Raw genomic sequence first — 14,230 nt, forward strand, 5'->3', positions numbered from 1 at the left:
TGTATTGTTTTCATTTTTTATCTCCCTGCTTGGCAACCGGGCAATGATTTGCAAATTTTTTTTGTCTTGATTAATTAAGCAATATAATTATCAGGAGCCGTGATGCAGTCTTTGCTCGACAAAGCTTCTGAGAGAAGACAATAGTAAGTCTGTTAGTGTGAATGCATTCCACGCGTCACAGATGCATGAGGATATTCTGAACAATGAGACGAAAAGCTGCCTGCAAAAGAGGACAAAGAATGCCAGGCAGACTCTACACACTGCACATACCGCCAGGGACATACTGCGGGTTCCCTGGGACACAGATGCCTCGTTAGATTGCAGCTAGTCATCAGAGATTAATTCTCAGCCATTTGGTACAATAATTTACCCATTCCCCACACTTTTAACTAGTGCTGCTTGCTATAGAGGGGAAGTCTTTGTGCTCAAAAGGTTTATTTGACCTTGCCTACTTTTACTGCGCTCAACAGAAATAATTATTTTTCTCTTGGAGATTGTAATGAAGCAGGTGTTTGCAGTGGGCTGAATATTAATTTTTGTTTCATGAATAACTTGCGCTGACATTTGGAGTGCTTAAGGAAGGGGATATTTCCCTTTACTTTTTTACTTTTAATTGATTCCTGTCAAAGCATAATATATTTTTTTGTAACCATTCAAACACTGTTTTCCTCAAATGGGTATTTAATTCCAACTTGCAGGAAAATACAGAACAGGGAGCGTGTCCCTGTGCATTCAGTTGGTCTCCCCCCTCCAACTCCTCATTAAGGCAGAGCCCCTCTACAGATGGAAGCTGACGATATGCGAGTCCCATTGACTTTAATGACCCTCGGCTTGGCCAGTAGATCTGCTCAGGAATTAATAATTCTGAGCTTTGTGTCCACACAGTCATATGGTGTGGTTGTGTGCTCCTCACATCGCAGCGGGCTCTGCGGAGCCTGCCAGGGAGCAGCAAGGCCTGCTGGCTCTGTGGCTGCCGTAAGGCAGGGCAGCAACGCCTTTGCAGGTCTCTGGAGTGTTGGTCCCACGTATCGAAAGCTATGAACTGGTTTGGGGAAGTACTGCTCTTGCTTCTGGTTTCATGTGGGTTACACTTGCTTTTCTTTGGTAATGTAAAATCAGTCGCTCTCATACAAAGCCACTTCCATCCTTTGAGTTATTTTCTTTTTACAGTGGACGCCAACTTCAGGTGGTGAAAAGTGTCTCTTTTTGGACAAAACATGTCTAGAACAAAGCTCGTAAAATAATCTCTTTGATGATTTGAAACATGCTTGAAAAAAGGATGTTTCCCAATGTCATGGAAGTCACTCTGAAGAGCACCCACTGCACTCTTGTCTCTACAATGTGGGGACAGAGTTCACGGATGCTAAGGAAAGGTTTCCATTTTCAGGGTTCAGCTTGAATTAGCCTTCTTTTCAGTTTCAAAGGAGTTTTATAGTATGATTGATTGGAATTTGTCTATTAAATTTTCAGAGAAAACATTTATTAAACTTTTTGGTTTGAAATGCCAGACAGACTATCGATTTTTTTTTTTTTTTTTTTGGTCAGATTTTCTTGTGGGTGAATGCTCACAGAGAGGGTTTTTTAAAATTTGAGCATATGTATATATGTGTATGTATATACACAGATAAAGGAGGTGTATTAAATACACCCACCTTGTCTATATTTTAAGTATATTAATTCTGTAATACAGTGTTAAGAAAATGCACCACGTTCCCTGGACTCCAGGTGAATGTGAAATAGTGAAACAAAGTCCTGTGAGCAGGAATTTCTTGTTAAAATGCCTTCCAGTGAATTTCCTTGTACATTACCGTGGGTAAGTGGTAAGTGACTTTAAATATGTGCCATTTGGGTGTTAAATAATTTTAATACCAGTATGTACTTACCCTCCTTATTTGAACTTACATTAAAAATATAGTACTTTTTTTTCTTCCTCTTCTTGTCAATACTTGTAAACAGAGCAAGTGTTAAAAATTTCACTTAGAAATGTTGCTGTTTAAGGAGGAAGAGCTTGATGCTCTAGAACATTATCGCTTTGGCGGCATAGAGTTTCTTCCTGTCACCTTTCTTTCCAACTGCCTGGATACTAATGCTAGCATCAAAAAAGAGGCAAACCCACTATGGAAACATTTTACACTGATCTATTTTTTGGGGTGGGTAATTATTTTAAGTAAAGGAATGACAAAATAACTGTGTGAAAAGACAGCTGTCACTTGCAGATGTTATATTAAAACCAAATTTCTTCTGTAATTCATTGCCACTTCTAATTAGAGGAATTCCCTAGATGCAGGGGATTTATATTATTCCCTTTGTCCATTTATTGAATGACTGTCACAGTCACCCATGAGCAGTTGCAGGAGAATAATAGAGGGTATTTATTTATGTGATAAGCCCCTGTACAGATGGAAAAAATCCATGGCTTAAATATTGATAATTGCTGCCAGCTTCCGTTTAGGGTTTTTGTTGGGGGTTAGGTTTTTCTTTTCATTTTGAGTTTGTGAAAGGGAAATGAGTTTGCCTACTTGTAAATAGTAAAATTTGTTGTATCTTTAAACATCAGAATTTTCTGGGTTTGACATGGCAAATTATGTTATATGTTCCCAATTCCAGACACTTTTATAAACTTTCTCTCTTACTTAGTATAGCATTTACCTACAGAGCCATATGTCACCAAACATTATGTGATGATTTCTTCTGGCAGTAACCCTGAAGGAGCAACGTTTTAACACCTTGATGTACCATGCTGGGTTAGACCTGTCTGTGCCTGTCCCAGCTGCGTTTACACGGAACTGTCTCTGAGAGATGATAGTTTTCCACCATCTCATTTCCTTTCCACAGACCTCAGTAGCTTGGACCCTGTTTCCTTCAGTGAAGTCCATGGAAGGAGTTTATGGAGGATTATCTGAAACAAATACTTCTTTACAAAAACTCCTGCTAGTGTCAAGTTCAGCCAGTGAATCAGGGTCTTCTGTTGGGATGTAAGACAGAAAAAAGCTCTTAATATCTACTCAAAATGGAATACCAATTTTGAATTTATAGATTTGTTGTTCACATGCATAACAAGCTCTTGCTTATCCATTTAAATAGTCTGTGAAATCTGGGTCTACAAAGTAAACTGATGGTAATTGCGGAAGATTTAAAAGCCTTTAAAAAAGGAGTATTAATATCACACTTGAAGTTTCGGGGGGAGATCAATGTGGTCATACCATTTAATGTCAAAATAATGTACTGGTCTTCTATAGCGGGTCTGATGACTGTTATTCCAAATGTCAATAATATAAGGCAAGGTGCAGTATCTTCTTAGCAAGGTTACCATCCTACTGGCTGTGCTGACCTGGCTGGCCTGGCAGTTACAGGCCATGGAGGTAGTTTGTTTCTGTGTTCTTCTGCTGTACCTGGAGGAGTCTCTTTGAGCCTGTGATTCAGAGAGGAAACCTAGAGCAAGCTACAACTTGTAATGTTACCAAATACATGCATTGTTTTTGGTTTGGGATCCACAGGTGCCATTTTTTGGTCCTCTCTTTGATGGAGCAATCGTGACTGCAAAGCTGCTGCCAAGCCTCATATGTGCCACGTGCATCAATGCCAGCAGAGCCGTCAAGTCACTCATCCCACTCTACCAGAGCTTGTATCCTTTCTTCCCACTGTGTCAAGGCTCGTCTTGGTAGGGTTCTTACTTCTTGAATGCTCTTCTGCAGAGAGGTAAGCTTTAATGAAAAATCCCTCCCTGTTGAATTTATCAGGAAAGGTCAAAGCTTTCTTCACATCAAGATCAGTGTTTTCAGTTGTTCACACCCAGTTGTCATCCAGTGTTTTGAAACAAGATCATAACACCACAAGAGTGTTCTCACCAGCAGCTTCAAACTGAACTGTAAGTAATGATAATACTCAGTTTTCTTTCACGCGAATGGAAGTTACCTACAATGTGTATTAGGCCAATACATAGTTTAATTGTATTCTTATCTTACTCAAAAAAGTAGTCCAATTGACTTTACTCAGACTCATTACATTAGTAAGATAGATGGAATTTGGCCTCAGATATGGATATTTCAGTTCTTGAATTCCAGCTTAAATCCAGCCACATCTATATTTGGGCATTTTCAGAACATATCTTCTAATATCACTGCAAGATAACTCAATGTTTCAGGAATTGTAGAACAGACTTTTAATCTGGTGTGATGTACAGACTGTTTTTCACTTATTCTTGGATTTTCTCATAATGCTATAATTATGCTAGAAACAGTTAATAGCTTGTTTTCTTAATCATAGCACTTGTCTCAGGAACACTCACTGCACTTTGTTTTCTTTGGGCAGCTTTTGATTTGAGTATTTTTCTAACCATATGACTTTGGGAAGGAGTTTGTAAATTGAATGTTTTGGTCTTTCAAAGAACCTTGTTTAATTAGTTCAAGACACACATTTTCAAAACACAAGATATCCTCAAAATACTGATGTTTTTAAATGCTACATTCTATCCAGCATACGTTGCAAAAATTAAAAAAATCAATGGAATTAAGGTAGCATTGTGGTTAAACAATTTTGTGTTTTGTTAACTTCACTATGTACTCATTTTACACCAAAGCCAGTTGGTGGTTGTTATGTAAACAGTTGAAGGCAATACATCAGCTGATAGATACCTAACAGATGATTCAAAACTTGCCAACTTTTCCACTTTTGTTTCATGGGGAAATCTAGCTAAATACTAGAATTCTTCTATGCAGAATTCATCTTAATCCATCTGCTTCTACAGTCAATGTCTAATAATAAAATAGCAGTGTAGTAAAATTAACGTAAGTAGCGGTTACAAGAATGAAGAGATACTGTTGCCCCTTACCGCTCTTGGAACCTCACTCCTGGTCCTGATCTGATTCTCAATCCTGCTCATCTTTTGGCTTTCAGTTTTGTGTCCGAACAGCATTACCCGGCCTGCTGTGCTCCTGCCTTCCAACAGCATCTGTCTCCGGGTCCCTCCTTGTCCCCAGGGAAATATGAACAACACAAATATGATAGCACATGCCACTTCTCAGCATATGTTTGAGCTCTAGCTGAAACGGCATCTGTCCCTGGCTTCTTTTCTTCCTGCTTTTGCACCAACGATATCTGTAGTGAGTCAACTGCCACTTGTCTTTTTGATAAATGAAAGTGGAGTGAGCAACTTCTGAACCTGGACAAAGATAACGTGGTGGGAAGAGCCCATCAGGATGACGCTGGAGTGGGAGAGAGAGCTATCTGTAATTTTTACTGTTGATAAAGAAACACTTAGATATACTACAATTCTTAATGAGCCAGAAATAGGAATGTAAATTGATAGGTGTGTAAAAGTGGTGTTTGAACCTGTCCAGTGCAGGAACACTGCTTTGTAGTGTTCCACAGGGTTCCACTGCTTTCCCACGGGGTGCACGTGCAGTGAACGACTGCTCAGGTGTTCACTTTGCGAACTTCCATGAGGAGAATGGGAGGAAAGCAGACCCAGCAACTAAAACAGAAAATGAGAGAGTTTAGTAACTTTGTCAGACTGGAGATGAAAATAACTCAAAGGTCAAATAACCCAAAAAAATTCAATAGAAGAGAGAAATTAGAAGCAATAATCCCAAAAAATAGTAGATTCATAGAATGGTTAAGAGTTGGAAATGGCCTGAAAGCCCATCCAGTTCCAACCCTCCTGCCACGGGCAGGAACACCTCCCAATGCATCAGGTTGCTCAAAGCCTCATCCAGCCTGGCCTGAACACCTCCAGGGATGGGGCAGCCACCACTTCTCTGGGCAACCTGTGCCAGTGCCTCACCCCCCTCACAGGAAAACATTTCTTCCTAAGATCTAAATCTTCCCTATTTCAGCTTAAAAACATTCCCCTTGTCCTGTTCCAGCAGTCCCTGATAAAAGAGCCCCTCCTCAGCTTTCCTGGAGGGCCTGTTTAATTACTGCTTAATTAATGGATGTTGTTGGGCAGCACATTAGATGTAACCTTGCAGTTCAGGCAAGCGCGGAGGAGCTTGTGTTAGGCAGAGTTGAGGAGCAGTCTGTCACTTCTGTTTGTTGTAGGAAGCATGTTAAGTCATTGTCTGTAATAAGGATTAGTAGCTAAAAGTTTTCTGTCTTCCAGCATGGTTAGAAATTGATTGAGCACTTTTTCTGGTGTCAGTTGTTCAGTGATGATAAGACACTGAGTCATGGTGCTTTTGCACCAACGATATCTGTAGTGAATCAACTGCCACTTGTCTTTTTCATAAATGAAAGTGGAGTGAGCACCTGGAGCAGCAGCAGTGTGCAGAATACCTGCTGGGACTTTGCTCCAGCCGGAGCAGAGCCCTGATCCTTATTCCTGCTTTGCAAGGTGTGAGGGGAAGGAGCTGGTTGTGGTGTGTGCAGGAAGCGCTGCCTGCATGGGGTCGCGTGCCAGGGAGCTGGGGCAGCATCTTGCCGGTAGTGACAGCTGAAGTCACTTGTTGGAAAGTCTGTAAACTCCAGTTACAGCTGCACTTGTCAGGGGCTTTAAGGAAAGTGTAATCAGCCACAGAGATTAATTTGCATCTCAATTAGGAAAGAGTCAGGAGGAAGGATAGGGTCTGTTGCTGGAAGGTTGGGGAAGAAATCTTATCAGACAAAAAAGGCTCCCAAGTCTTGGTGCTCCAGCGAGTGGAGGACAATATCGAGTCCAGTTTCCATGGGGACCAGGACCACAGAGCCGCAGGAGAATCTCGCTGTGTGCTGCAATCGCTTGGTCATGATGACACAAATTCCCCTGTCTTACCCAAGTACATTTTTTCTGTTGGAAAATCTCTTTGAAAATGAGGAAGGTAACTATGGCGAACCACAGCAGATTGTTTTTAAAGTCTATTTTTTATGTTTGTGTAACTGTTTCTGTTTTGAGGAATTTATTAGGGCAAGAGGAATGTTAATTAAAAATAATTAACTATATTTCAACTTTAGTTTAGAATCATTGTGACTACAGGTTCTTTGTATACATCAACTGGCATGTGATGGCATTACACAGGAGCAAACCCTGGTAGTTAACGCATAGCTTAGTTGTCTCTGTAGCTGCTGCAATGCTTACATGGTCATGGATGATTATACATTAATATATGTTCAAAATAGCCATTTTTTCAGGAGTGCATTCGTTCTTGGTGCAGTGAAGCATTGAGACAAAGCGGCTGCAGACCGTACTAATTGGTGCTCTCGCTGTCCTTAAGTTACTGTTGAGTGCGAGGTAATGTGCTTCAGCAGCCTCACCAGTCTGCTTTTTCAGGCAATAATTTATATTTTAAATATACCTGTGCATTTTACAGAAATCATACACAGTAAGGTGGCTTAAATTACATAAGAACAAGGAAGAAAAATATTTAGATTTACTAAAATTGTTGTATAAAAAGGTATGTATTTGTGCAAGTTTTTGAAGAGCAGTAAAGCCACCCGTTTATGTACTGGGCGAAGGAAGGAACAACTAATCTCACAGATGAATAATTATGTACCAGAACTAAAGTTCCTCTTAATTAGGCCCAGTTAAAGCAGAGGTTGCTGATTGTATTTAAGAGTAATGTGAGTCTATAAGCAGGATGCCTTAGGAGATAGAAGCAGGGGATGAGCAACTGCATTTGTAATTTGGTGCTTTGGTAATTGTAATGGGGTTGAGCCGGATCCCAAAGCAGGGGTCTGTTCTGGTTCCAGTAGTGTTGAGTACTTTTTAAAAAAGTGGTAGGGGTAACGATACATAAAACTGCATTTTGTGCTCTGTTCTTGCATATGTTAAATCATTTGTATTCTGAAAAGGATTTTTGAAATCTTGTACATACTGGAGTCCCAGTCACCCTAAACTGCAGTAGTGCATATCTCTGAGAGCTTGTCTTGGCTGTAAAGGTAAACAGGGAAGAAACAGGGTTTGTATTTAAGTCTTTTTTTATTGGTCTGATTTACAGCTGCTGTTTAAAGTGACAGTTTTTAAGCTCAGGTACTAGTGAACCTCCCAGTATGAAAATGTAACTAAGTCGGCTTGTGTCAGGTGCTTTCCTTGGTTTCCAAAAAGACTTTGGGCTTTGGGGATGGTAATGTCTGAGCAAAACGCTCCCCTTGGAATGCATAGGGAAATGCGGTTTTGACTGCCTAGAATCCAGCTTGTATGTCATATTGGAGTAATTTACTTTCTCCTTGAATTAAATCGTTCTTATTTAGTCATCTAGAAGTTGAACTCAGGTTTCAGTTACAAAATTTCATAACCAGGATGCTTATTCTTTCCCATATCACATTCTTCAGAATAAGAATAGAGGTAAGCATCCTGGATTCTTATAGTTTTTATCGTAATTTTTATTATCAAAAAGTGTAGGAATTATCCTCACAGTTAAGACAACCGTTCTTTAAATTGCACTGCTGGAAAAATTGTACCAGAACTGGTTTGTTTAGAAAAATGTGTAAATGTAAGGTGGAGCTATGCTTTTTGAGCCTTTTTGCCTACTTCTTTACTGAAAAGCTTCTCAGAGTTTGAAAAATGGCCGTAGTGATGGAGAGGAACCTTTGGTGAATTGCTGTTATGATCTGTGAGGACTGTGTGGCTCTATGTAGCTGACTGTAAATGCCTGTATCTGTTTCCATTCCTCTACTTAAAAAGTTTTCTTTTTAATAGAAAAATTATTTTGATGTTACTTGTAATATCTTAACACCTTTTTTCCTCCACCTTTGCAAATACCTGTGGTACTTCCAGTCCTACTTGGTCTCACTAACTGAATTGATGGGAAATCAGGAGAGATTCTGACTTCTGAAATGTTACCCTGTCTTTGACCAGCTTTTTGTGTACCACCTACAGAAGGATGTAAGATATCCCTATATGCGAGCACCAGTTGGCTGGTTTTCTGTGTTCTTTGTTTATTTCTTATAGTCTTTGAATGATTTTCTTAGCAGTTTAAGATACCTGTATCTTCCTGTGAATAAGTAGGGATTTAGCTCCTGTTGGGATCTACAGAGAATTAATATATTTATAATAAAAGTATCTTTTCAAGCAATCTCACTTTTAAGATTAATTGTTTTGGTCTTATGGAGAGATAAGGGGGTTGTTCTTATTTGCCTGTTGATTCTGCTTATTTTTTGTACTCTTCTATAGCATTGTGGCGAGTGCGATGCGTTTCTCTACAGGGAAAGAAGAAATAAACTGGGTGGACATGCAGACCTGTGTCTGATAGCTACTGTTTATGTCATCGAAACTGCCCATTTCAGGTAGCTGTGCAAGTGTTCTGGGAGATGTGATCCTAACAAATCTCTAATATGCTGCTTTTGCCCTTTTCATTAATATAATTATGTAAGGGCTGACCTAAGTATTCTTAGTCTGGTGAGAAGAAAACAATTACCACAGTGTCAGGTTGTTGTATTGTTTCCAAAGTTATTTGCATTGTTTGTTGTTCACTCCAAGAGAAAACCTGAAGGTAGAAGAGTTTTAAAGCCTTCTTAAGTTTATCATGGAGGTTCATGACAATACTTTGCTGTGATGCAGTGCATCTCTGCATTAGACACTGAAGGTGTCTGTGCATTACAACAAATTAAAAAGAGCACGACAAGGATGCATATGCTTTTCATAATATCTGAGCACTGGATGTCACCATTTCCCTGCCTACGGTTTGCAGTCCTGTTTGTGGACCAGGAGAAAACACAGCCCCTACTTTGGAGGAGTAATTTGATACATTCATAACTCTTAACACACTGTAATGATATGGTGTGCCTACTTAGCTATACCAAACAAGCAGTTCATTAGGATAAAATCAAAAGATTGTCTAAATACATAAAAGATATCCAGAACTTCATGTCATTATATTGCATCCAGATATTAACACATCTACTATATATTAGTATGTCCTGTCTGGAATCAAGATGATTAAGCCAAGAACATCAACTTTGAATTCTGAATTAATTCCTTTTATTGTTTTAAGCCAATTTCTGGTTAACTTAACGTAGAGCGACTGATCTGCTTACGTGCTTTATCAGAGACTAAAAAAAAGGTAGATATTTGCTATGGTAGACTTAACTCTGTGAATGCCTGTCCTGTACTTTGTAGGTGCATGTAACGTCAGATCCCTGAAAACATGTTTTGTGTACTTTTCAAAATGTATGTTGTTGAGCTTGCAGTTTGAACTCTGCTTTAGTTAGAAAGAGGTGTTTGATTGTACTGTGGGAATAAAATAGAAAGCCTGTTACTCTTTTTAGAGAAGGGTTCACAATTTGTTCCCTTTATTGTGTCCAAAGAAGTTATGCCCTCAAGCCATATAGATGCTGTTAGAAATTGCTATGAAATTCTAAAGCATATGTCACAGGCGCTGTGACAATTTATATGACACGACATCTGACAGTTTTCTGCCACAGTGATCAGTGCTGGCTCGCAGGAGTGTCTGTCTGCAGTCTATCTTCTGCCGCTTTGTCTGCAGATGCGAGCAGCAGGTTTCCCTTGCTGTCCTTCGCTTTCCTGGTGGTTGCTGTAAGCAGCCCTCACGCCAGGGTTTGAGTTTCAGTCAGAAGTATTCGGTCCCATCGCAGCAGTCTCTGAGGGATGCTGATGAACGCGGCAGTGGCTGTATGGGGTGGTGTAAAGCAGCACTGACCTTCATTCTGCAGCACAGCTCCCTGCTGGAGCAGATCGATGGCTGGGCTGTCTGTCTCGGCGGCCGCCTTCCCTCCTCGCAGCAAGAACCTTCTCCAGGCAGCGATCGATGCCTCTAATCTGCTCCAGCCTGTAATAAGTCATGCGAGGCAAAGCTTTTAGGTGGCATTACATGGGATTGTGGAGGCGGCTCTTCAGCTCTTATTCATAGCGCTGTTCATAGACTTGCAGAGAAATCTACTGCATCCCACTTGTGAACATATAAAGAGTATATAATGCTTCTGCGGATTTGAACTTCACATACTGCTGAGTGATGGACAGACACAATGGTTTTAAAGTTCTGTATTTGTGTGCGTGCATCTGTATGTACCTGTCCCTGTTGTTAAATGCGTATCGTGTATACGCATCACTGTGAACTGCTGGTGAGCTCCAATGTTTTACAGAAGGCAAAGGAGGCAGCAGTGAAGTTTGCACATTAACAATGCAGTTTATTTTTCTGCTGTAACATGAGGCATCTTAATCTTCTCCATGGCTGGAAGTGGCTCACTGAGAGTGGTTGAGAAAGTTCCAAGTTAGTTCTGCAGCAGAGTTTTAAACAGCAATGACTGCTACCCATTGTGATGATCATCTCTGGGCAGCAACTGTGCTCTTTAGTAAGAGTAAATAAACCCAACAGCTTTAATGGGTTTTATTTGCCAAGTAATTTAATGGGTAGTTCCAAAAATGAGATTGTGGTTAAATGTCATCATGAATCTAATTTTTTAAAAAAAATTGAAAAGTGAATTCACTCTGTGATATATCAGAAATAGGGAAAAAAACCCAAACCCAATCCCAAACTCAACTTTGGATTTATTAGGTGATGTACGTGTGCACTAACTGAAAACAAGCTTCCTAAAATACACAGCCGTACCCCTCTAGCCCCTACCAAAGACCGAAAGGTCAAAATTGTGACTTGCTGGGAATAGTATAGTGCATAAAGTATAAGCAGTAGGTTAGAATTTGGGTTTGGAATCCTAACTCTCCTGTGCCATGTAGAAGCTGTTGCTTTAAATGAAACCCTTGGTTTCTTTATTCCATTTCTTCATCAGTAATATTTTATTTTGTTCATGAGTAATTTTGCAGATAATGGTGTTCTTGTGTTAAACTTGTGTTGCTAGCATTGAATGAAACTTGACTTGTGCAAAAGGGTTTGTGTACTGCTGCTGCTTTCTGAGATTGCTGGGAATGTTGTTTATGCAGTTTAAATCTGTAAAAGCACAATATAGTTCTTCATATACTCGCAAGTAAAATGCAGTAGATTTCTCTGCTAATCTTTAAAGAGCACAGTGAGGAAGGGCTGAAGAGGGCAATGTACAGATTCTCAGGTTTGTACTGGCTGGCTGATAGCTAGTCTGTATTTGCAGGCTGCCTCACAGTGCTTACAGCAGCCTGGCAGCGACTGTCTGTCTTGATGAACTGGCCACCCATCTGTCTCTCACCTGCAGTCCATGAGCTTTGATGGTATTGCTTGTGAAATACCTACAGCCTGATCGGGCTGGCAGTAATCAGAGCATTTCTGTTGTTCTCTGTAAAAATAACACCAAAAAAAGTGCAGTTTTGTTAGCGTAATCTTGCCTCACGTAAAGAGCTCCCAGGATGCTGTGATAGAAGACTGCCTTGGATTTAACTTGTGATAACAAATATTGAGTCAGTATATTTTGTGTTTATGAGTTCTAGGTAAACACACCTTCCATAGTAAGGTGTGAACTCCAGCTCTTGCTCTCCAAGTAACATATACAGAGGTTCAGATACCATATCTCTGTGTTGTATGCTTTCTGCCGTGTTAGGAAAAGAACCTCTTAACTTGTGCTCTCTTTAAAGTTGCACAGAAGCAAAAGTGGTATATTCAGGTTACTACTAAGTACTGTATTCAGTCTTACGGGGGGGTTTTGTTGGGTTTTGTTTTACTTATGTAGCAAAGAAATTAAAGAGGTTTGTGTTCTTTTTATTTTCGAAGTTTTGATGATTTTGGTCATCTGCCTCTATTAACTTTGAAGGGATTTGTGTAGCTAAAACCTCCGTTGTATCTTTTGGAAATGCACTTCTGAGTGCTCACTTGCACTTTGGATTATTTTTGTTTGGCTTTGGTCACAAGTAGGTGAAAAAAAGTAGTTTTGTCTGAATTGACGTTAAATTTAATCCAGGCTGTGCAATCCTCACATGGACAAAACACACTGGCTTTGGCATGAGTTTCACCTGCCTAAGGGTTGTCACTTGGCCCGTTTACTGCATGGCTGGCAAGAATAAAGCTGACATTCGTATTTGAGCAACGCAAGCCTGAGCCCTTGCTTGCAGCATTAGGGAGACCAGTGGGCACACGCGAGCAGCAGCAATGCAGTTCCAAGGAGCAGGCTAAAATCTCCAAAATCTGGACCACGCAGGACCCGAGAGCACTGGGGTCAGTGCCTTCTGTGGCGGGCTTTGTGCATGCTCGCTGTCTCATTAGAATGCTGGCTGGCCGCCGCCGGTGTGGCGCGTTGGCTTTGCTAGCTCTGCTAGCTCTGCTAGCTTACCAGCTGTTCCTGCTGCTCGCGACAATGTCCAGCGTGTTCGGATCACCGGGTTCCTGCGCTCGCCGCCGTGCGCAGACAGCCTTTCCGCTGGGGATGCCCACGTGGCCGCCCATCAGCAGCGGCACCGCATAAAGTAGCAGGCCCTCGCATGGCATATGGTGTCTGGATTCATACAAGATGCAAAACTATTCTGCCGCTAATGCACAATGACTCATAGCATTGCTAATTTTTCTAACAAAAGCCCACTTCCACACCCACACTTTTAACCCCTCAGGCTAAAAAGCCTCTTCTTTAGTTTCAAAGCCTTAGAAATGTAAGGGGGTGGCTTCTGGATCAATATATGAAACCCTATATTTATTTAAAGCATATGCAAGTTCTAACGGTTACTTTAAATTGCAGTAAAATGCAGTTTTCAAATCACTGTTTGAACAGACGGTAATTGGGTTTGTTCCAAAGTAGATTAATTGTCAAATGTTGGGAATTTTAACTTTTTAGTAGTTTCATATTACAAAAATAGAAGTCAGCACAGATAATAAAAAGTTATTTTCATTTAAGAGAGAATCAAAGCAGTGTAGCTTGTAGATCTACAGTGGTCATATATTACAGCGCAAGTTACCAAGCCGTTTATTTTAGGAAGCTTGTAATATCTATCTCTCTTTCTTATATCCTAGCTCTCTGGGGAGAAAAATGATACACTTCCCAACTAGAGGGAGCTGCTTGTGCCGCTGATGCTGATTCTTAACCTTCCAATCTAACTCCTTTGTGCAGAACGTACAACGATTGTTTCTACATTTTAATAAAATTAAGTTAAATTACCCCGAGTAATTTAGATGAAAAGGATGCGTCTTGGCTTTTACAGTGTAACCGTCAAACTGCACTGCAAAATTCAGAGAGAACTAAGGCACCTCCTGGTTGCACAGCACATGGGTGCTCTGTGAATGTGGAATTATATAGGTCATGAAAAGACTCGTTAGAGAGTGAAAAGCTGAAGCTTGTTACTGTTGTTACGAGACAAAAAGCATAAGGGAAGTATGAGCAGTAGGGAACGGAGCAGGCGGCGTGGCAGGAAGCTCCCTGCTCCCTCCATCGCAACAAAGGAACAAAGGGA

The 14,230-nt window shown here is 40.5% G+C and overlaps 1 protein-coding gene across 6 annotated transcripts in view; it reads left to right on the forward strand.

Moving 5' to 3' along the window:
- The window catches only part of RALGAPA2 (Ral GTPase activating protein catalytic subunit alpha 2), a 138,783-nt gene that overhangs the window by 83,342 nt on the left and 41,211 nt on the right, over nucleotides 1-14,230 (forward strand). For all 6 annotated transcript variants that reach the window (XM_069850296.1, XM_069850298.1, XM_069850297.1 and 3 more), the window contains one exon: nucleotides 3,498-3,625. In XM_069850296.1, coding sequence (XP_069706397.1) covers nucleotides 3,498-3,625 — 128 coding nt within the window. The remainder of the gene's footprint in view (nucleotides 1-3,497; nucleotides 3,626-14,230) is intronic.

Source organism: Phaenicophaeus curvirostris, chromosome 2 (genome assembly GCF_032191515.1).
Source record: "Phaenicophaeus curvirostris isolate KB17595 chromosome 2, BPBGC_Pcur_1.0, whole genome shotgun sequence".
Classification (NCBI taxonomy): Eukaryota; Metazoa; Chordata; class Aves; order Cuculiformes; family Cuculidae; genus Phaenicophaeus; species Phaenicophaeus curvirostris.